The sequence below is a fragment of the Prionailurus bengalensis genome, chromosome A1 (assembly GCF_016509475.1).
Source record: "Prionailurus bengalensis isolate Pbe53 chromosome A1, Fcat_Pben_1.1_paternal_pri, whole genome shotgun sequence".
In the NCBI taxonomy this organism is placed as follows: Eukaryota; Metazoa; Chordata; class Mammalia; order Carnivora; family Felidae; genus Prionailurus; species Prionailurus bengalensis.
Genome location: NC_057343.1, coordinates 88,497,792 through 88,519,682, shown reverse-complemented (window position 1 = coordinate 88,519,682; position 21,891 = coordinate 88,497,792). Strand labels below are relative to the sequence as shown.

General features: G+C 58.1%; 2 protein-coding genes across 4 annotated transcripts; one reads left to right on the top strand and one right to left on the bottom strand.

Moving 5' to 3' along the window:
- The first annotated feature begins 2,664 nt into the window (after positions 1-2,664).
- ARF1 (ADP ribosylation factor 1) lies at positions 2,665-18,375 on the top strand. 3 transcript variants are annotated; one of them, XM_043584601.1, is made up of 5 exons: positions 2,665-3,167; positions 16,529-16,713; positions 16,816-16,926; positions 17,003-17,127; positions 17,228-18,375. In XM_043584601.1, the coding sequence occupies exons 2-5, from the start codon at positions 16,566-16,568 to the stop codon at positions 17,387-17,389; spliced, it is 546 nt and encodes a 181-aa protein (XP_043440536.1). In that variant the 5' UTR covers positions 2,665-3,167; positions 16,529-16,565; the 3' UTR covers positions 17,390-18,375. The 3 variants fall into 3 exon arrangements, with proteins under 3 accessions (XP_043440536.1, XP_043440527.1, XP_043440547.1); XM_043584612.1 differs by lacking the exon at positions 2,665-3,167 and adding an exon at positions 6,244-6,420; XM_043584592.1 differs by having other exon boundaries at positions 3,038-3,167; positions 16,529-16,926.
- Positions 18,376-19,236: 861 nt separating this feature from the next.
- On the bottom strand, positions 19,237-21,472 carry CA1H1orf35 (chromosome A1 C1orf35 homolog). The gene is made up of 8 exons (XM_043584548.1): positions 21,229-21,472; positions 20,927-21,077; positions 20,763-20,808; positions 20,594-20,676; positions 20,410-20,482; positions 20,155-20,243; positions 19,628-19,756; positions 19,237-19,532 (listed from the first exon to the last, which is right to left on the bottom strand). Exons 1-8 carry the CDS (start codon positions 21,320-21,322, stop codon positions 19,448-19,450), a joined length of 750 nt encoding a protein of 249 aa, XP_043440483.1. The 5' UTR covers positions 21,323-21,472; the 3' UTR covers positions 19,237-19,447.
- Between the last annotated feature and the right edge of the window lie 419 nt (positions 21,473-21,891).

Below are 21,891 nucleotides of genomic sequence, written 5' to 3'. Positions count from 1 at the left end.
TGCAACAGCTACAATGTGACATCAAAGTATCTGAGGTTTCTGTGGCAAGTCCTGTGCGCACTGCTGTTTGGGAGTGACGCCCACATTCAAAAGGGCAGGAGATGCGAAATGTCAAGCAGAGGGTCCTAAGGGTACCCCCCCCACCCCCTGTGGTGTCTGCTGAGCAGGGCTGAGAACCAGGCTGGAAACAGCCCTGCCCGGTGGAGCTGGCCTGCCAGGGAGAACCAACCACCCCAGCACAGAAGGGAGCACGGCCCCGGGCCAGGAGCCGTTCCAGTCTGTCTCAGGAATGGCAAGGAGCCTCAGGGGCAGGGCTGGGGTGAGGGTTCAACAGTAGGGGTGCAGGGCAAGGAGGGGCTGGCATAAGATGAGGAATCTGAGGCAGGAGCAGCTATGGGGAGGATGAGGATGTTCAAAGGCCCTGAGGTAACACAGGACTCTCATGTGAGTGGAGCTGCTCTGTGGCCATGACCTTCTGGGATGACCAAAGAGGCAAGAGTCAAGGCCTGGTTGGCTGCAGCCCCGGCCCAGGCCCAGGCCCAGGCCCAGGCCAAGGGGCAGGGCAGCCCTGGAGTGGGGGGGAAATGAGGTGTGGATGTGAGGGCTGGGCCCACATGGTCAACCTTCAGGCTGCACCAGGAAGGACATGCAGAAGGGTGGGCTCTTGCAGAAGGGTATGGGCGCTCTCCGTACCCACTTGTCTGGATAGGTTTCGGGGTCCTCTCTGGGTCCAGACACAGGCAACACCAGGGCCCCTCTTCGCATGCTGTCCAGAGAACTCTTAGAGGGGATATGCATGTTGCTGTGGAGGAACCCAGGATAAGCAGAGAGCAGCACAGAGGCAGTGAAGCGCCTGTGTCATGAGAGGCAGTGTGGGGTCGGCCGCAGGCTTGCTGGAGGCCAAGCTCCTCGGGCCCCAGTCGCAGCCTCATGACCTGCAGTTGGGCTTAAGCCTCCCTGAGCAGACTCAGCCTGCCGCGAACACTGCCCACTTCTCAGGGGCCGCAAACAGAGCTGTGTGAGGTGCCTGCCAGGCTGGGGGTCCTGGAGGGTGTGAACATCTGCACTCCCCGTCTTTCCTGCTCTTGCCCCTTTGCTCCATCCAGTCCTTGGTCTCTTCCCTGGGGTGGGGGTGGGGTTCCTGTTTAGCATCCTGGCGTCTGACCTGGTCCTGGGTCTGGGAACCCCCAGAGGAGAGGAGCTCGACCCCAAACCCCAGCCAGCCCCCACACCTCAGGTCTGGCTGAAAGTGAGAATGTGGGCTGCAGGACCCTGTAGACAGCTCGCCTCGCCCCCTCCTGGCTGAAGTTGGGCAGGCGCCCTGCTCCATCCATCCATCCCTATCCCCAGACTCCAGGGAGGAGGGTCAGGGAGGCCCCAAGTAACCCTAGGTAACCTCGGGTGAGCAGCTGGGCCTCAGTTTCCCCAGGTAACCACCTGGTACTTCCTCATTCCCTGCCAGGGGCAGGGATCCTTCCCCTGCTGTGCCTGCATGGGGCCCCCATAAATGTGTGGCCTGGCCTGCAGATGGTCCCTTTCCTCAGGAGAGGACACACCAGGTGGATGGAATCAAGAGGGAAAGTGAATGCCTTTACCTAGAGGTGGATACACAGGAATTAATCTTCCTAAAACTGTGCATGTATCTTTCATGCCTATATATTTTTTCACAGCTTAAATTTCAAAGCAAGCTTCAGAAGACGTTTGGTGGGAGATTGGCTCTCTGGGGGTGGGGAGCCAGCACCAGCAGAAGGTTTTGTGTCACTCCCTAGAGATACAGACTCCTGAGGGTAACTTTGCCTGAGCATTTGTGGCATGTTTAGGGCAGGAGAGACCCCCAGACAACCCAAGCAGATCCATGGAGGTCGCATTTGAGCTGGGAGCCTCAGGCAGAGGAGAGAGGATGATAGCACTGGGGGCAGATGCTGCGGTGCAGATCACAGACTGCTTCATCCATAAGGGGTGAGGTCTGGGGGAGGCTGGGACTGCCAGGTGGGACCTGCAAGTCCTGGCTCACAGGGCCATCAGCCTCTCAGAAGACGGGTTTGTCATTGTTTGGGGCTGGAGGGCAGCTGAGGAGGACTGGGGCAGCCCCCCAGCTTGGAGCAGACTGGGGAGGGAGGCAGAGAGGAGCAGGAGGCTGCTCGACAGGCAGCAAAATACCTCATTCCCTTCTCTGACAGGTGATGGCCCTGCTTTGTGCCCTCTACAACATACGGGTCTGGAGAACCCCTCCAACAATCGTAACAACCTTCTCGAGTGGGAGACCCCTCAAACCAGCACGAGGGGCGGGGGGAAGGAGCCCATGTGGCAGAAAGGAGGGGGAACCGGGGTTGGCAGGAGGCCAGAGTAAGCTTCCATGTGGGGTCTACAGCCAAGCCCTGAGCCTGGAGACTATGGAGAAGGGAGGCGACTGTCCGCGTCTCCCTTCTGATCCGCCCAAGGTTTCCCGGAGAAGGGGTCTCCACCTTCCAGTTTCCTGGGTCTGGGCTCCTGACCACCCCAGAGCAGCACTGTCCCCTGCTTGGCTTGGTTCCTGCTCAGCCTGTCCAACTGGAAGGCTTCTTCATGTGATCTGCAGCATGCTTCCCCGGGGGCGCTCTTCCGGGCACGCGCGCGGCTGCTTGGGTCACTCCAGGACCCGGACCACCTACTGGTGGCCACCATTACCACACCGGGGGTTGGCGCCCGGGGAAAGGGACCGCAGCCCGCTGCCCGCTGGTCCGCTGGGACCTGCCTGGCCAGGGAGGAAACAGGAACCCTCTCTTGCACCCGGGCGCCGTCTCTCCCGGGGCCGCAATCCCCTCTTCGCCTCAGTCTCCCCATCTACAAAATGGACCGGTGGGTTCTACCTGGCACCTCGCCTAAGAAGCGCGACAGAGGCGCGGACGGACTCCGCCCCGAGTCCGGGAAGCGAGTGCGCAAGCGCAGAGGCGGGAGGGGCGCGGCCCGGGGCGGGGCGGAGTCCTTGTCCCGGCACTCCCGCCCCCAGCCAGGAGTCTGCGCGTGCGTGCTGCAGCAGAGGTGGGCGGGGCCGCGGGCAGACCCGCCTCGTTCCCCAGCGTTCCCCGCGGCAGCAGGCACTGACGTGGCCGCCGTCAGAGCCGCCATCTTGTGGGAGCGAAACCAACGCCTGGCTCGGAGCAGTAGCCTCGCCGCGGCCGCCGAGGGTGAGGCGGCGGGCCGGGGGCCAGGGGCCGGGTGGCGGGCGGCGGGGGCGTGCCAGGGCTACGCACGCACTGCCCACTGCCGCGGCGGAAGGGTGTTGAGGGCTGTGGTGAGGACGGGCCGGGCGGGGGCCGAGGTGAGGCTGGGGCGGTGAGGCCCGAGGCCGGGCCGGGGACCGGGGGCCGGCGCGGAGGGCCGGGCCGGGGGTCGAGTGTGGGGAGGGTGTCGAGTCGAGGCCGAGGTCGAGATTGGGATGAAGATCGAGGCGGGGCGGGCGCAGAGGGCTGGGCTGGGGGTCAAGTTGAGGCCGGGTGGAGGCGGGGGGCGCCGCGACCGGGATCGGGGTCGAGGCGCGGGGGGGGTGGGGCGCGGGCTGCGCCGGGGGCCAGGAGTCCCGGGGACGGAGGCCGGGGCAGGGGTCGGTCGCACCGCGGGGCCCCCGAGCCTCCGCCGTGGTTCTCGCGCCCCCCGGAGCCGCCGGGGTGCACGCCCGGAAGTCCGGCCCAGGCCGCGGGCTCCCCAGGAAGCGGTACTTCCTGCTCCGCCTGCTCCGCCTCCCGCCTCGGGGTCTCGAGGACCAGGAAACTGGAGCCCGCGGCCCGGGACGCCGCCAAGGTCACGCGACGGCCAGGGTTTGAGCCCAGTTCCTGTTGGCTGGCAGGACGGGGGCGGGGCTGCGGGGCGAGGTCCCGGGGTCTGAGTGCTGGGCACTTGCTGCCAGCGGAGGATCCGGGCGCTCGGCGGGCGCGTCCGCGTCTGTGCGGGGCCCCTTTACCAAAACTTGCTGCAAGCCAGGGCCTACTTCCTGGTCGCGGCTGGCGGAGATGAGAACACTCTTCCTTCCTAGTTGGCGCCTGCGGAGTGTACCTGTGGACGGGCCGTCGGGGCGTGCTGCCTCCGCGGCCCTGCGTTTACTTGTTGCACAGTTGGGGTGGGTCTGGGCGTGGGAGACGGTAGCTTGCTTGTCAGTGCCGAGTCCCGGAGCCGTGCGGCGGCCCGCCCTCCCGTTTTCCCCAGTCACCGAGTAGTTGTGTGCTGGTCGGTCCCGCAGGACTGCAGCAGCCCCCGTGGCGAGAGGAGAGGGTCCCGGAAGTGGGTGCTGCCGCTCGGGTGTCCCGGTAGGCTTGTTTCAGAACTAGTGAGCGAGTGGTCAGCACTCCTCTGTGTGCCCGCCGTCTGCATGGTCTGACCTGCGTTTCCAGCGGTGCGTGCGTGCGTGTGCGTGTGTGCGAGACGCCGGGCCACGTCGTGGCTCCGCTGACACTGGCCAGGTGTGTGCAGTTTTCAGCAGCCACATGAGTGGCCACAAGTGCAAGCGCTGTTCGCAGAGAGGTCTGCATGGAAGGAATGGAGTGTGTGTGTGTGTGTGTGTGTGTGTGTGTGTACCCCAAGTCCGGCCATTTCCGACGCAGAACTGGTCTGGTTGCTGGGATGAGCGCATATGTCTCTGTCTCCAGGAGGCCCCTGGCAGGAGTGTATGTGTATGAGCCCCAAGTCTGGAGGTGTCCAAGCACAGAGCTGGTTTGGTTGCTGGGTGAGTGCACACGTCCCTGTCTTCAGGAGGCCACCTGGCAGGAGTGTGTGTGTATGAACCCCATGTCTGGTCCTGTCCAAGTGCAGAGCTGGTCTGTCATTGCTGGGTGAGCGCACATGTCCCCGTCTCCAGGAGGCCCCTGGCGGAGTGTATGTGTATGAGTCCAAGTCTGGTGGTGTCCAAGTGCAGAGCTGGTCCGTGGTTGCTGGGTGAGCGCACAGGTCCCTGTCTCCAGGAAGCCCCCCTGGCAGGAGTGTGTGTGGTTGAGCCCATGTCTGGTCGTGTCCAAGCACAGAGCTGGTTTGGTTGCTGGGAGAGTGCACAGGTTCCTGTCTCCAGGAGGCCCCCTGGCATGGTCCCTGTCTGCAGACACAAGACTGGAAATGTCTGGCTTGGCGAACGGCTAACTTACGTGCTGAGCAATCAGCTTCTAAGGAAAGTGCAGAAGGGGAAGCTGGTTCTGGCCCCTCATGGTTCTGCTTTGTAGGTCATGTGGTCTGGTTACTTGCCTTGTGTCATGAACAACTCAAGAGGACACTTCCACTGCACTTCCCTGTCCCGTGGGCTCCGGTAAAGTCAGTGTGGGCTATGAGCAGCGGAGGTGATGTCACAGTCACATGGAAACCCCTGTGCTCATTGGAGAGCCTGGAGGCCGGGTCTCAGGGTTCCTAAAATGAGAGAGTTGAGCTGTGCTCTCTGCTCCTCATTGGTGTGGCAGTGTCCAGTCTTTTAGAAGCGATTTTGACCTGGGAGAGGGGTGGCCAGAACCCTGCCTGCTGGCAAAGGACGGCTTTGCCAAGTTTATGAGTGTGTGGGGGAGGGGGGTAATTCCAGGTCACAGTGTAACCGCTCGGGTGTTTGTTCTGGTGATTATTATGCACTCTTGAAAGCATAGGTGTGTGACAGTTATGGCATTGCAGCTTTATGGCTTTGTCACTGTTCAGGAAGGTGGTCCACACTTGGAGGGGTCAGGTGGCCTGATTAGTGGAAAGCAATGTGGCAAGGTTGGCACAAAAGCATCCAAGCTCCTGATTCCTAGGAGTCCCTCAGCAACCCCCACCCCCCACCTCCTCAGCTTCCTTCCAGGAGTTGGAAGCAGTGGCAGAGCTGACTGATGCCGGGACGTGCCACCCTCCACTGGGTCCCCATGGACCCCTATTTCCTGGTATCTGCACACCGTGGCCACCAGAGCTTGGCATCCTGTCATCGGCAGCCCTGACTAAAGTCGGGAAGCAACCACAAAAACATAAAAGGCAGGGAGATGTTACAGATGTGGGAGTGATTCTGTTCAGGAGGCCGACTTTTCTGTATCTCTTGAGGCCACAGAGGTGACCCTTAGTGCGTACCATAAATTACTGGATGCCCAGTTATGATCCACACACGGTTCTAGAAGTTGGAAGTGCATGGTAGATTTGGGAAACACTAACTAGCGTTTAGTCAGAATTTAATAAGCTTTGCTCCTTGAAGGGGTGCCGGAAAGGGTTCTAAGAGGCACTTCATCTGGCAAATACCTGATGCTTTTCGGTTTGTGTTACGTAGGAAATCAGTTTTGTGGGGTCGTACATGGAAGCTAAACAGGAAGCTTGGGGGTTCTGGTTCTCTAAGGTCCTGAAAACTTTACTGTGAAGTGTCAGTGTCCCATCGGTATGACTTCGGCCAGTGGCCAAGGAAACAATTTCAAGATTCCGTCTGGTCTCCTTCGTGAAGAGTGGGAATGAAGGGTGAGTTAGACGTGCCAGCGTTTTGATCACTGGATCCAAAACAAAGGCTGTCTCAAACATTGCTGTCAACAGCGTTATCCTGTGAATTTTCCTGTCATCTGTAGGTGAGCACGGGGTTCCTAATTAACTGAATCCATTAATTTATACTTAAAATACTGTCTGTTGTGTTGATTTTGGTGGTGAAACTTGGCTGAAGATATTTACAGTTTTCAGTGTTTTTGTCTGTCAAAGTGATGGGAGACTGCCAGTTCCTGGGGAGATGGACGAAAAGGCACTAAGTCCCCGTTGCTGGTACCTGAGGGCAGGTCCCATGCAGTCAACAGTGACTTTCAGTCTTAGTTCCTTCCCTGAAATGTCCAGGACGGTCATATTGCTCCAGTGTGGAGTTCATTGTTGACTGGATGGCTTCTTCCCCACAAACTCATTTTTAGGAGAAGTGTATGTGTAGATGTGTGTGATTAATTTCTGCGCCCTGATAGATGTGCTTTTACAGTTTTTCCTCCTGTCCCTGATGGTCAGTCTCGGATGCCCAGGGAAGTGTGCCTCAGAGGAGGGAACGGGTGGATGTGTGGTGCTGGGGCAGTGAGCAGAATGAGGTGCAGGGTCCTGCGGGTCTGGTAACAGAAAGCCTCTCCCAGGCAGGGGCACGTGGCTGTTTGGAGAACTGTCAGGATCAGGTGAGGAGGGCAGGGGGGCCTGGGGAGACCTGCTGCAGGCCAGTGGTCCTCGTCCCCAGAAAGAGTATGTTCCATGTGCCCTCAGGTCATAAAAAGTCTGATTTCTGGGACACCTGGGTGTCTCAGTTGGTTAAGTTTCTGACTTTGGCTCAGGTCATGATCTTGTGGGTTTGTGTGTTCAAGCCCCACGTTAGGCTCTGTGCTGACAGCTCAGAGCCTGGAGCCTGCTTCAGATTCTGTGTCTCCCTCTCTCTCTGCCTCTCTGTCTGTCTCTCTCTCTCTCAAGAATAAATAAACATTAAAAAAAAAAAAAAGTGATTTCCTACACTCCATCGTGGTTTGTGTACCAAACCACTTTTTCTTTTTTGTACGCAGCCTTGATAGATGTTCTGAATTTTCCAGGAATGCAACTACCTTGTAAATCAAGGGAGATTGCATTCTGTTCTCTGTGGTACCTTCTCAAGAGCTGCCCTTCGTTTCCAGGAGAAAATGGCCTGTGTGGTGGATGCAGCCGCCCTGTGTATGGGAAGTGAGCGTGTGGGTCTGCAGTGGTCCCTGGTCCCTGGTGGGTGGTTCCTCGGAGCTTCCTGTGTGGGGGCTCACACTCGCCAGCAACTCACTGTCCTGTGACTTCCCTGTGATGAGCAGATGGAGCTGCAGGACGGGACGTACCCCAGCTGTGCCGGCTGCCAGCTTCCTCTCGGGATGGTGGGGTAGCACTGTGAAGCTCCACGGGCGTGTCGGCTCCGACCCTTGTGAGGACCCTTCCTGGCGGGTGGTGTGCAGGCATCTGACTTTGCCTAGTGGGCCCCTGCTGGTGCCAGAGGGGAGATAAGGATACCAGGGCACAGGCAGGTACCGGGGGTGGGGGGGCTGCCTTTCAGAGGGTGAGGCAGGCAGATCTGGGGACGAGGGGGATGGAGAGGAGGTTCTTGGTTAATGTTGGGGGTTTGGTGTTGGTGGAGACCTGTGGGGAGGAGTAGAGATGGGGTCCTGTGGAGGGTGGCACCAGAGTGTGAATGCAGGGTGCTGACCTGGTCCGGCCTAGGGGTCGGTGGGGACCCTCGAGAGGCTTCAGGTGGAGAATGCTATGATTAGGCATGTGAACCAGAGTCATCCCCCACCCCCCACCAGGGCTGCCTGAGGTTGCAGACAGGGTCGGAGGAGTGGTTCTCAGAGCTGTCCGGTGCTGGGAGTTCCGGCGGAGGGCCCGCCCCCCCCAAGCTTCCACCAGAAGAGGTGGGGCTGCGGGTTTTTAATTTTGTTCTCAGTAATGGTCCCTCCAAGTCCCTTGAAGACCCAGACCGAGGGTTGAGGATTGGCCCCTGTGCGAGAGAGCTTCAGGACCTCCTGCCACCCTGGGTGGTTTGCAGGAGGGCTTCCTCCTACCTCCCCGTCCTTGGAGGGTGTGGACAGGGGTCTCTGGCCCCTTGGAGTCCATGTGGTAGGAGAAGGTGCAGCGACTGGCCGCAGCACGTTTGTGGGGGACCCCACCGAGAGAGATGCCCCTGACAGTCTGTTCACTGTGCACGTGCTGGCACTCCTCACCCTTCTGCCCCACTCGTGTTCTGCTCGCCCTCCGTGTGTGAGTGTGCTGAGCTTGGAGCCAAAGGGCTGCTTCCTGCGGATGGTGGAGTAACAGACTGAGCGGGCACCTCCGTGGAGAAGGTGCTGGGGGTGTGGCCAGGGTGGGGCCCCAGGGTCTCTGGACACATTCCCCTGTGTTCCCCTGCAGCTGGTCCAGGCTTGCACGGATCGGTAAGGTCGGTGGTAGGACCCTTCTCAGGCTGATAGGTGCTGTACAGCTGCCATGGTTTCTCAGATGCTGCTTTGCCTTGTGCTCACAGATTACTTGAATTTCCCCGTTTTCGGCTCAATTTGTTGTGCATTTCAGTGTTGTCGGTTGATGCAAATTTGCTTTTTTGATCTTCAGTTTTTTTCAGTAACAAGTCTTTCAGACTTGACTGCATTTGGGGTCAGAGAGGGTATCTGTGCCCTTAGGTGTAAGCCAGAGTAGAATGGGAGGCCAAGTGTCCGTCCTATGGGCTAGAATACTGTGGGACCTTCATGACTGCAGGAGCCAGAAGTGGAAGGCCTCGTGGCCAGCAACCAATCAGGAATAAGAAAATACTGTGGAGCGGTCCACGTCTGCCATCAGGACAGATGCAGAGAGCTGAGGGGCTCTTCCACACAGCAGCATCCTGGCCAGGCTCAACTTGTGTGTCTCCTCCTCTCGGGTTGGAGACCATGTGCCACGTGTGTCCAGGGTCCTGCGTGGACCGTGTCTGATCCGTCCTTGTTGTCTAGTTGGAAAGTGTGACACGTGTGTCGAGGGTCCTGCGTGGACTGTGTCTCGTTGGTCCTTGTTGTCTAGTTGGAGACACATGTGACATTTGTATTCATTGGTCTTCTGTAGAAGGGTATTGGTTACATTGGGCTAGCCTACGTAGGATTTTTTTTTAATATATATATATTTTAACACTTAATTATTTTTGAGAGAGACCGTGAGCGGAGGAGAGACAGAGAGGGAGACACAGAATCCGTGGCAGGTTCCAGGCCCTGAGCTATCAGCACAGAGCCCAACGTGGGGCTCGAACCCACAAGCCCTGAGATCATGACCTGAACTGAAGTCAGTGTCAGACAGATGCTCCACCCACCGAGCCGCTCAGCACCCCTTAGGATTTTGCTCCATTGTATACATTTCAGAAGAACAGAAGTTTGGTGAAGTGTTTAGAGAGTAGTTATGTTACAAAACAGTAAGTAAAAGTGTAAGACTGAATAAGGGGGAACTAGGAACCGTAAATATGTTCTTCTGTTCAGTGCCTTGTTTTTTGTAGCTGGTAGTGAGCAGGGTTCGTTGCGTGTGGTTAGACTGTCCCACCGGTGCCTGTTCTGGTGGACAGTGGACAGTGGCCCTTGGGTATTCACATTGCTGTGTTACTGTTGATAGGAGCTGCAAGTGATGAGGAAACTCATTTCTGGGTGTTACATTTCACATAGAATCAGAAGCTGGCAAAGAGCCAGCTAAATTGAATCTCAGTAGTGTTGTGCCCTTGGAGTCAGACCTGCCAGGTCCTGCCCCCACCATCAGCCACCATAGGCTGAGTGTGAAGTGAGGGGTGGGGGTGGGGGCTGGGATCACTGCACAGGGGCCAGCCCTTGGGCCTGACTGGGTCCCGTAAAACACCCTGAAGGTTTGTGCCGGAATGCCCGATGGCAGTCCGTAGGCAGTTCCTCATCAGAACTGGCCTTGGGGTGCTGGTCAGAATGATCTGGTTCTGCAGTGTGTCTTTCATATGGAAAGTTCCTAGTGGTACAGGGTGGGGGCAGGGGGGGTTGGGGAGCTGGGTGAAGAAGAAGGTACACATGTCTTGGGATGTGGTGGTGGGGAGCTGGGTGAAGGTGGAAGATAGACATGTCCTGGGATGTGGTGGGGGAGGGGGAGCTGAGTGAAGGTGGAAAGAGACATGTCCTGGGACGTGGGGGGCAGTGTGGTGAGACCCATTGACAGTACTGGATGGTGTTAGAAACCTTGGAAATTCTCACAGGAGAGTAACATGGAACTGTGTGAGGTGGTGGGTGTTAGCTAGAGTTGTGAACACGTAATTACAGGGAGACACCTTGTTGCATACCTGAAACTAATACAAGGTATAGGTCAGTCATAGGAATAAAACTGATGGAAATAGAGATCAGTCCACTTAGGTGCCTTGGGTGTGCCGGGCTGCGTAGTGTCCCCCTCTGGCTGTGTGGATTCCTGTGTGTCAATACTGCGTTAGGGCTTTGTGGTGTATCTGCCTAGCACTAGTACTGGCACGTTCAGTTTTCCTGGTCCACTGGTGTTTACAAACTAGGTACACTAGGTAATATACTCTGCTGTAGAAGAAGCCCTAGGCTACAGAATGACATGTTGTGCTGATGGGCAGGGTGATGGCCTGAGGTTTTATTTGTTTAGCTGAGGCCCTGGAGTCCAAAGCTGGTGTGCAGAAAGCAGTTTGCAAGAGATTACATGTGATCATATGGCCTACAAAAGTAGAGGGCCCCTTTTATTTATGTATGTATTTTTATTTAATTTTTTAAGAGAGCGCGAGCAGGGAAAGGGGCAGAGGGAGACAGAATCTCATGCGGGCTCCACGCTGAGTGTGGACGCAGGGCTCTATCCCATGATCCTGGGATCAAGACCTGAGCTGAATCAAGAGTAGGACGCTCAGTGGATTGAGCCACCCAGGAGACCTGAGGACCCATTTTACACTTAGGATCTATATGTCAGGGATGGATGGGGCTTTGAGTGATTGACAACCTGTGCACATAGGTGGCTGCTGTGTCAGGGATGGATGGGGCTTGAGTGATTGACGACTGGTGCACATAGGGGGCTGCTAGAAAGCAGTTGCTCATTCATGAGACCCTTAAAAAATGGTTCCTAGTGCATATGAGCTCTGGAAAAATCAAAACGAGGGTATGAACTGTGAGGCGGAACATGTTACTGTATGTAAGTTGAGTCCAATAAACTTGACTTGTAAGAAGTGGGGGGGCACCTGGGGGGCTCAGCCAGTTAAGTGTCTGACTTCAGCTCAGGTCATGATCTTACCATTGGTGAGTTTGAGCCCTGTGTCGGGCTCTGTGCTGCCAGCTCAGAGCCTGGAGCCTGCTTCGGATTCTGTGTTTCCCTCTCTCTCTGCCCATCCCCTGCTCGTGCTCTGTGTCTCTCTTTCTCTCTCTTAAAAATGAATAAAAAAGGTTAAAAAAATTTAAAAATAAGGCTGAAAGATGAAGAGCTGAGAGGTCACCCAGCTTTTCACTCATGTAGGGAACTCAAACATCTGAGCTCCCCTTTATGCAGGAGGCCGAGTGGTGCATCGTGTCCGCAGTGCAGAATGGAGCCCAAACCCCAATGTGTTTGTCTCCCTGGGTCAAATCAAGCTCCAGGTTGGTGGTTGCCTCTTGGCCATGATGGCAAACTGCTCAGGTCATCTTGGTCTTCGCTGGTAGAGATTCTGCTGAGTCGATGATTTCAGAGAAGGTGACAGACTTTGTTCCTTGCTTACTCTGAAACCTCAGAGGCCTGTCAGAGGAGAGGCTGAGGTTGCAGGCGGAAGTCACAGTAAGTTTTTTCTCTTTGGCAGCTAAACCAGTCATGTTGGATTCATTTATTGGAGCGGAACGGGCGTAAACTCACAAAGCTCCATTTCTTTCTGGCTGGACTGGCTTCCCCACGGAGGCCCCATCGCTGGCCTTGACCCGTAGCCACATAGACCTCTTTATCTGAGAACGTGGGCCGCCAAGGTCTTTGCTTTACGTTGTTTCTGGTCCTAACAGAGGGAAAACTTGTTCCCTCGAGGCTGTGGGGCTGGAGGGAGCCCTTCTGAGAAAATCTGTGTTTTCATTGCTCACTGATGCAGAGGGTCATCATCGTAAACAGGAAAGATGGGTTTTGATTTGAGCTTAAGGGATTCTGGTGTCAGAGGGTGTGACATAGGACACAGGATGGCTCCGAGGTCCACCTTTCTCCTGAGGTCCACCTTTCTCCTGTGGCAGATCCTCTGTTAGGTCTTGACATTTTGCAAAACAGTAAATGTGCTGGGGTAGGCCAGGAGCCAGCAGGGTCGTGGGCCAGGTGCAGGTGTAGACGCTTCTCGGCTGGGGGAGACCAAGTGCCCGTGTGGTAGTGTCTTGCACCCGAGACTGCACGCTCACCTCGTCAGTCCCCTTGGGGCTCCAGAGTTTGATGTGTTGAAGAACCACAGGGGAAGGACCCAGACCACATTGGTAACGAGGGCTCAGCAGAGCCGAGCAGGCCAGGGGCAGTGTGTGGGCAAGGGGGGACTTGGGGGCTGGTGGCGGCACGCCGGGGGGAGGAGGCTAACAGGCAGTTTTACCCTGAGATGGTCCGCCTGCCCACATGGGGGCTGGGGAGAGTGCAAGTGACATTTTTACCCCTCGGTCCCCAGGACTCTGTGATCATGGTAAGGACAAGATTACATTAGTGCTAAGACAAGTGGAGATAGCCTGCCCCCTCCTGTCTCCCCGAGATCACCCCTGTCGTGGCTCCACTGCAATGGCCACATCTCTAGATGAGCGTGCTGATGACACCCCCTTGGGGGTCCGCTTGGACAGTGCGGGCTGGGGGAGGGATCACCTGCTGCAGAGCCAGGTGGGGATGGCATATGTTTCAAGTGATCTCTTGTGTTCATTTTCATCCTCGGGCCTTCTGTACCTGTCATCGGTTTTTCCCTTGCCCTGGGATGGCCAGGCCCCACTGTAAAGCCATGCCTGTGGCGTGTTCCCTTCTTGGAGTTCTGCCTTCCTCCTCCACCTCTTTGCAGGGACATGGCCCTTGTTCTGCCCTTCCCCAGCATCGCCACCTTGGCTGAGGGCACTGCTGTGTCACTGGGGTAGAGTGCTGGGACCCTTGGTGTTCTCAGACTGCATCTGTGTCCGTGTCTGTACCCCAGGCTCTTTTCAGGCTAGAGGTTTCTGTGCTCCTGCAGGGTGTCACAGCAGAATCTCCTCCCCACGCTTTCCTGTGTTGTTTTTTGGAGTTTCCATCAGTCAGATGGTAAATTTGTTTGTTTGGTTTAGAATTTCTGTCCTTTCCCCCTCATCCTGCAAGCCTTGGGAGCTGTTTTCAGTTCATAGCATAACCGTGGGGAAGGCACAGACTCCCTCAGGGCAGTGTCCCCACCTGGGGGACCCGCATTGATGTTGCAGCACCCAGGGCCCATCCTTTCGTGGGGAGGACAAGTATGGGATGACATGGACCCATCACGTGATGGCTGTCACCACCCTAACAGCCCAGCCCCCCTGTGTCCCGAGTCATCCCTCCCTTCCCTAATCCCCGAAGCCACTGGGGGATCCTTTTCCTGTCTTCGTGGTTTTCCTTTTCCAGAGAGCTGGGCACTTGGAGTCCCACAGTGCGCAGCCGTCTTGGATTGGCTGCTTCCACTTAGTGACATGTGGTTAAGCCATATCTCTTTAGCGCTGAGTGATGTCGCTTGGTGTGGATGGACCGCAGTCTCTTCACCCGTCACCTCGTGGAGGACGTCTTGGTTCTTCCAAGTTTGGGTGGTTGTGGGTAAGCTGCCGTAAACATCCGTGTCCAGGATTTTGTGTAAAGGCCCAGAAGCTCGACTGCTGGGTCGCACCGTGCAACAATGTTTGGTTTTTTGAGAAACCACCAAACCCTTCCACGGTGACTGTGTGGTTTCAGGTCCCCACCAGCAAGGCAGAGTTCCTGTGACACCCCCCCCCCCCATGCTATGCAGCTTGTGCGGGTGTGGGGGGTTTGGGTCCTTCTCATAGGTGTGTAGTAGGCAGCTGGGTGTTCTCGTTTGCATTTCCTGAAGACATACTGACTTGGAGATTTTTCTCATGCTCATTTGCCATCTGTAGGTCTTCTGTGGGGAGGGGTCTGTTAAGGTCATTGACCCATTTTAAAATTCTTACGTGCAGTTTCAGTCTGCTGGGTATCAAGTTCTAAGTGGTTTTTTTTGGCATTTCTTAGATGGCAGTCCGTGATCAGGCGTGTCTCTTGCAAATATTCTGTCTGGTTGATCTTCCCGTTCTCTTGACCCTTGACCTGGTTGTTCCCGGATTGGGAGTTTGTAGCTTTCACAAAGTTCAGCTCATCAACTCTTCTATTGACCATGCCTTTGGTGTCGTATCTAAAAAGACATCCCCATAGCGAAAGTATCCTTTTTTTTTCCATCAAGTGTGCACAGGTTTGTGTGTTTCACCTTGGCCGTCAGGTCTGCTGTGTTCTGACTCCCCATTCTTGTTTTGTGGGCACCGGGTCCCCACCTTGTTGGCTGCAGCCATGTGAGGGTTGGGGGTTCTGTTTGTTTTTTCCTTTGAAATAGTCTTCTCTCTTCCTTCCCCCCAAATTCCTTCTTTTCTTTTGTTCTCTTCCATTGGTGGCTCTTAGAGGGAGACTTGCATGGTTGTTTGCGGTCATCCAGATGCAGGCAGCCGTGGGTCCTGGCTCGGCGGCCTGTGGGTGTCTGTCCTTGTGTGCAGCACAGTGTGCACCCACACCCTCCCGCCTGGACGTGGGTGGCAGAGTTCCTGGGTCTGTTGCTTCTGGAAGGTCCGGCCACATTCTCATTGCTCCCAGAACTTGTCTCCCCCTTTTTCTGTTTGTCTTTGTCGCTTGGGCACCTATTCATTAGTGATTTCAACAGCGAGCCGAGTTTGAATGTGTGTGTTTGGTCCATTCTGTGTTCCCAAAGGATTTGTCATCCTCTGTGTATATTAGGAGAATGGGCTGTCTGCAGAAAAGGAAGCGTTACAGTAAAGGTCGTTTTAAATTTTAATTTTTTGAATAGGTAATAGTAGCAATAAACTGTCAAAAATGCACTGAGGTGCGGCATCCAGCCGGCTCATTCACTGGAGCGTGAGACTTTTATCTCAGGGTTGTGAGGCCAGGCCCTACGTTGGGTGTAGAGATGACTTAAAAATAAAATCTTTAACAACAGCAACAAGTGCACAGAAACCAGCTTGAAGGCCTCTGCTGGCATGCCCAGGCCCATGGGAGCGTCAGGTTCACAGTGGGGTGGGTGATTTCCACCCAGTGCTGACTGGACTGGCACAGAACTGACAGGCGTCCTGGCGGTAAAGTGGGTGTGTTGGGTGCTGACCAGGAGTGGGAACGTGTGTGGTCTCAGCTGGTGACACAGGGCAGACCTGTACCCTCTGCAACTCCCGCAGATCATGGAGCTCCTGGCTGCTCCTGGGGGCGGGGGCAGGTGGCCAGGCTTCTTCCTGGCCTTGCGGGCACTCTGTGTAAAGGCTGCCCAGCGCCTGGGTGCTTGGCTTCATAAAGGCAGCCAGCCATAAACATCCAGATTCCCAAACAGTGTGCATTTGAGAAGGTGGCCAGCTCTTCTAGGTGCCTGTTTGGAAATGAAAGTGCCCACCTATGGGGAGGTCAGGCCCGGGTGGCTCCTGTGCCCTGGGGGCTGTGGGATGGAAGACCACTCCCTTGGGCCCAGTGTTTCTGCTCTGAACAAGGGGAGCCTGTGGCAAACGCAGTCCCTGATGCGGCCCATGGGGTCGCTCCCCCTGGTACTTCATGGCCTGTGTGCTGCCCAAGAGCCTAGATGCTGTCTGGGTCCGAATCCGGTCTGTGGGTGAGCGCTAAGCTCTGAGCACGTCACGTTGGTGTGGTTGGTTCTGGCCTGTGTCACTGCCGGGATGGTTGTTTCTGGCCCCTCTTGTTGCATGGTTGAGGAGCTTGCGTCCTGTGAAAGCCACAGCCATTTGGTGAACAGCATTCCCTCTGCGGGTTGTACATCAGTCTCCCTTCTGCTGCTTGGGAACCAGGTGTGGTCAGCTTCCACCCTGTGAGCTGTCAGAGGTCAGACCTGTCCTTCCGCCAGAGCGCCCCTGCGCTGCTGGCCCTGGGCGGCACAGAGACCCAGGGACCCCTGTCTCCACAGGTTTCTCTGGCCAGTGTTGCTCCCCCCAGTCTACAGCATGGGAAATATCTTCGCAAACCTCTTCAAGGGCCTTTTTGGCAAAAAAGAGATGCGCATTCTCATGGTGGGCCTGGATGCTGCAGGGAAGACCACCATCCTGTACAAACTGAAGCTGGGTGAGATTGTGACCACCATTCCCACCATAGGTGAGGAGACCGCGGGCGGGGAGCAGGGGGGTGCAGCAAGGGAAGGGCGTGGGCCTCTCACTGCTTGGGGTGGCAGGCTGACTGGGGTCGTGGCCCCCACAGGCTTTAACGTGGAGACAGTGGAGTACAAGAACATCAGCTTCACCGTGTGGGACGTGGGCGGCCAGGACAAGATCCGGCCCCTGTGGCGCCACTACTTCCAGAACACACAAGGTGAGCGGAGGGGCTGTGGCCTGCGGGAGAGGCTGGGGCGCCATTGGCGCCCGTCCTGACGCCCACGGCTCCGCAGGCCTCATCTTCGTGGTGGACAGCAACGACAGAGAGCGCGTGAACGAGGCCCGTGAGGAGCTCATGAGGATGCTGGCGGAGGATGAGCTCAGGGATGCCGTCCTGCTGGTGTTCGCCAACAAGCAGGTATGTGCGCCCGTGGGCCCCGGCCATGCGGGGTGCGAGGTGGGAAGGGGTGGTCCCTGCTGCCCACTGACTGGAGGTCGTCGGCCTCTCCCACCACCAGGACCTCCCGAACGCCATGAATGCAGCCGAGATCACGGACAAGCTGGGCCTGCACTCGCTGCGCCACAGGAACTGGTACATTCAGGCCACCTGTGCCACCAGCGGGGACGGGCTCTATGAGGGACTGGACTGGCTGTCCAATCAGCTCCGGAACCAGAAGTGAGCCGTGCCCCCTCCCCCCCACTCCCTCCTTCCACCCTGCTTTACTCTCATGTGGTGTGAGTGCCAGAAGCTGTCTCCATGGTCGGTCACAGTGTGCTTCACCATGCTGTAAATGTGCAGACGCAGCCTGCAGCCGGGTTTTTATTTAATGTAAATAGTTTCTGTTCCCAACGAGGCAGTTTCTGGTACTCCTATGCAATATTACTCAGCTTTTTTTATTGTAAAAAGAATCAGCCCACTGTTCAGTACTGAGAAGGGATTTTAGGCTCACGGGGCCCCCAGGAGTTGCTGTCAGGGCCAGCCTGGCGCTCGCTTCTCCTATGGGCGTTAGGTCTGTGTTGGACTCGATTTTGGTGGTTGGTTTTTAACCCGAACTCAGTGCATTTTTAAAACAGATAAAAACACAAGGCAAGGAGAACACTTGAACACACGGAAGGGAGAAACGTGCCTGGTTAGGTTCTGCGGTAAAGGGCTGGCGTCTGGTCCACCGGTGATCCGTTTCCTGTCGGGAACGTGACGGGGCAGAGCCGGCCATGGTCTATCCTGCATGGTCACGACAGGGTCCCCGTGATTTGCTGTCTCCGGTGGTCCTGCCTCCCCTAGCGTTTGTCCTCGCACCTGTGCCCACATGGCCGCCCAGGGGGGATGGGCTGGGGGCTGCGGCCACCACTCCCAGGGCCCTCAGGGGGACCCCCGGAGCCCCCGTCCACATGTGCTTTCACTCCCTCAGCCTGCAAGGGTCAGGTTTGCCACCGAAACGACGACGTCTACTTTTTTCTTTCGTATTTTGATAAACACTGAAGAAGCTGGAGCCGTTCAACTTTATCTTGGGGAAATCCTCAGAACTGGTTTATTTGGTGTCGTGGAACCTCTTACTGCTTTCAATACACAATTAGTAATCAACTGTTTTGTATACTTGTTTTCAGTTTTCATTTCGACAAACAAGCACTGTAATTATAGCTACTAGAATAAAGTCTCTTAACTAGTTCACGGCTCTCCAATGCTTGGTGCCACTAGCCACAGCTCATCTCTGGGAACAGGAGCAGGGCACCCAGGCCACTGGCTTCGTGGCAGGTGTGGACGTGGCCCAGTGCCCTGGCAGTGACTGCCTCATTGGCCTCCCTGCTGGCAGTGCCAGGCCATGATAGGGACAGCAGGGTCACTGCATGGGGACTGGGGGGGGGGAGGCTGCTCTAGCCCATATCACCTGGCCTCTTGAGGGGATGGAGGGCAGGAAACCTTGGCCAAGCTCTGTGTTGCTGCCATGTAGGCCATCCTTGAATCCTGAGTGCCCTGACTCCCCAGCCGGCTGGGACTATGGACTGGCTGGAGTCCAGGCTCCCTTGCCCTGGGGATGCCCAGTCTGGCCCTTCCCTCCACTAACAGGTTGAAAAGCCAGGGCCAGGGTTAGACAGACATAATTGTTAGACATAATTTTCAAATCCGAAGCAAAAGATGCATATTTCCTTATTAGGGATCCAGCCTGGGTCCTGTGCTCACTCTTCTGGGTTGTAAGAGGACCCTTCCCTGCAGAGGAGGGGAGGCCTGGGGGAGGGAGCTAGTGCCCCACTTTGCCCCCCTCTCCAAGGAGTCCAGGGGGCAGGTCCCTTGGCACCTGGAGTGGGGTGGGGGAGACTCCAGGTACAAGTCTTCACTCTTATGATCTACATGTCCAGCCTGTCGCCCAGGGTGAGATGTGACCCAGGTTTCCTGGTACATCTGACATCACTGCCCAGGGACAGGCCCACCAGGGTCTCTGGCCGGTCTTACTGGAACCCGACACCGTCGTCTTGTTCTCCCCTGCCCCTTTCTACTGGAACACGTGACAACCTACCCTTGAGTGTGAAATACTTTCCCCTCAAAATAACTTTATTTAAGTACAAAGAGTGAATTAAAGAAAAATAGAAGTAGCTGTACTTGGCCACCCCAAAGCCGCACGGGGGTTCCCCAGGCTATGCCCCCTCCCCTCCGGCCAGGGGCTGTCTCTGGGGCCAGGGCCCCTGCAGGGGGGGCGGGGAGGGGGTCTGCTGGAGGCTGGAAACTGTCAGCAGGTCTGGCTTCAGTCACTGTGGTGGCCACGCCGCGGCCTCTTACAGCTGGGTGAGGAGGAGCTGGAGTCCGAGTAGCGCCTGCGACGCCCGGGCCTGGGGAGACCGCGAAACCGAAACCCGGTGGGTGGGTGTGAGGCTGCCCTGCCTACCCCACCTGCCAGGCTGCCCCAAAGCAGAGGCACACCTACCCAGCAGGAGCTGGGGGCAGTGGGGAAGCCCCCCTGCTCCTGTGTGCCTTCTCTTTCTTCTTCTCTTTCTTGTGCTTCTTCTTTTTCTTCTTTTTTTTCTCTTTTCTGCTTTTCCTGTGGCCCTCGGGGCTGCAGGAAGGGGCAGGGCACACAGTGCTGGGCGGTGAGAGGGTCGCACCGGGTACCGACCACCCTCCTACCACTAAGTAGCGGCAGGTACAGGCAGCTCGAGGGACAGTCCCTTGCGGCAAATGCCACTTGGCCCCCACCCCACCACGTATGCCCCGATAGGTGACAACCCCCACACCCCCTATGCAGGGCACCAGCAGAGCGCAGGGGCTCGCCCTTCCACCTGAGCGCCTCCCTCCAGAGACCCCAGCAGGCAATGGGGACCCAGGCCCCTGAGGGAAGAAGGGACGAGCTGGGAAGGGCACTAACCCAAAGGCAGCCTGCAGCCGCGCCACTAAGAGAACTAGGAGTTATGTGCAGCCCCACCCTCTCCCTGGGAGCTGGGGGGCGGCCCTTACCCCGGCTCCGCCTTCTCGTCCTCAGACCTAGGCTTCTTCCTGGAGGAGGCCGGAGAGGACGCCAGCCGGCCACTGTCCACGCGATGGTGCTGCGGTGGGAGGCCACTTTGGGGGGGGTGCGTGGGAGGCGCCCCGGGATGCCAACGGGGAGGACCAGCTCCGGTTTCCCGGACCGGGGAACGGGAGTGCCCCACGAGCAGAGACGGCCAGCCCCTGACCCTGAACCGCGGGATCCCGGGTGTTATGGGCACTTACCGTGAACACGGAGAGCCCCAGCTTGGCGGCCTCCTTGTCTTCTCGGGACAACGCCACTCGGCCTGCGGAGCCACTGCGGGAACGCGGGTGATAAGCCCCCCTGGTGAGAACGCCTCGGCCTCCCTAATCAGGTCGCACTTCCATTTGGGCAACTCGGGCAGAGTCCACCCCCCTCGCAACACACCTGGAGCTCCCCAGGCCCAGCAGCCGGTCCACTCCCTTCTCCTCGTGGTCCCCTCCTTCCCGCTTACACACCTCGACAAAGTCCTGCGCGGAGGGCCAGACGGTGCTTGCGGCAGGAAGCTCGCGGCCCTGCCCCGCCTCGCCCCCGCCCCCCAGGAGGATCCCCTCACCTCCTTGCTCAGGCCGGTGGGCTGCTTCCGCACGTTCTTGTAACCTCTGCGGGGGCGGCGCGCGCGAGCTTCAGGGAGCGGCCGGCCTCGCCTGGACCCCTGCTCCTCCGTCCCCGCCGCGCCCCCCCACCCGGAGCTCCCCCAACCCCGCGGGGTTCACTCACAGCGCCGCCATGAGCGCCTCCTGCTCTGCCTGCCTCACGGCCGCCAGCTCCTCCTCCCGGCTCAGTCCCGCGCCGTCCGCCCGACCCTTGGCGTACCAGGTGAGGTCGCGGCCCTTCTGCCAGCGGCCCACAGGGGCCATCAGCGAGTTGCCTGTGGAAATGCAGCGCCGAGGGCTCGGCCCGCGGGGTCTGCGCGGCACCGTCGCTCCCCGCACCCGCGGCCCGTGCAGCTTCCGCGCTCCTCGCGACCCCTCGTACCCCGCACCCGCACCCCCGAGACCCGGGCCTGGCACCGCGCTGACCCAGGTAGTTCTCTCTCTGCTTGTCGGTCTTCACGTCCTCCCAGCTGAACTGGTCCTGCCCGCCGCGCACACCGCCCCGGCTGGAGCCGAACATGGTTTCCGGCCGTCCGAAGCCCCGGCCTCGCCGCCCCGGGCGGCGCCGCCGCCGCCGGCGCCCGCTCCCGTGTCGCGTGCCTGAACGTCACACCCGCGCTGGCTCCGCAGCGCCACGCGCGCATGCGCACTGCTTCCTCTCCCGCGCCAATGTTTGGCGCGCTTGCGCACGGCTCACTGCTCCACTTCCCCTGGCGTTCGTTCAGCGCGCCTGCGCCCCGCCCTGGGGAAGGAGTGGTCCACGGCGCTGGGCCTGGTCCTGAGCGTACCGCTGGCACAGCGGTTGTTAGGAGCCACATTGGGCGGCTGACGCCGGGGTCCAGGGCTGCGCTGGGAGAGGGGCGGCCCCTGGGAACCCCCGACCGGCGCCCCCGGAGATCGGGGTGGGGGGGGCTCTCCAAGCGCGCACCTAGGCTCCTGGCGGTCCAGGCTCGCCGCCTGGATCAGCAGTCCCGGAAGGGGGCGGCTCGAAGCGGCTCGGATCCGGAGGAAGCTCCCTAGACACCCCTGCGGCGTCGTGCACTGCCGCTAAGTCGTCTTGGAGTCTGGGCTTCCCCACGTGTGGCCCGG

Bases quoted from the DNA above. Each gene is read 5' to 3' on its own strand.
- ARF1 (XM_043584592.1), top strand. From the start codon at position 16,566: ATGGGAAATATCTTCGCAAACCTCTTCAAGGGCCTTTTTGGCAAAAAA. The intron at 16,927-17,002 runs GTGAGCGGAGGG...ACGGCTCCGCAG, and splicing joins CTACTTCCAGAACACACAAG to GCCTCATCTTCGTGGTGGAC. The intron at 17,128-17,227 runs GTATGTGCGCCC...TCCCACCACCAG, and splicing joins TGGTGTTCGCCAACAAGCAG to GACCTCCCGAACGCCATGAA.
- CA1H1orf35 (XM_043584548.1), bottom strand. From the start codon at position 21,322: ATGTTCGGCTCCAGCCGGGGCGGTGTGCGCGGCGGGCAGGACCAGTTC. The intron at 20,244-20,409 runs GTAAGTGCCCAT...CTCCCACCGCAG, and splicing joins TGGGGCTCTCCGTGTTCACG to CACCATCGCGTGGACAGTGG. The intron at 19,757-20,154 runs GTAAGGGCCGCC...CCCTTCCTGCAG, and splicing joins GACGAGAAGGCGGAGCCGGG to CCCCGAGGGCCACAGGAAAA.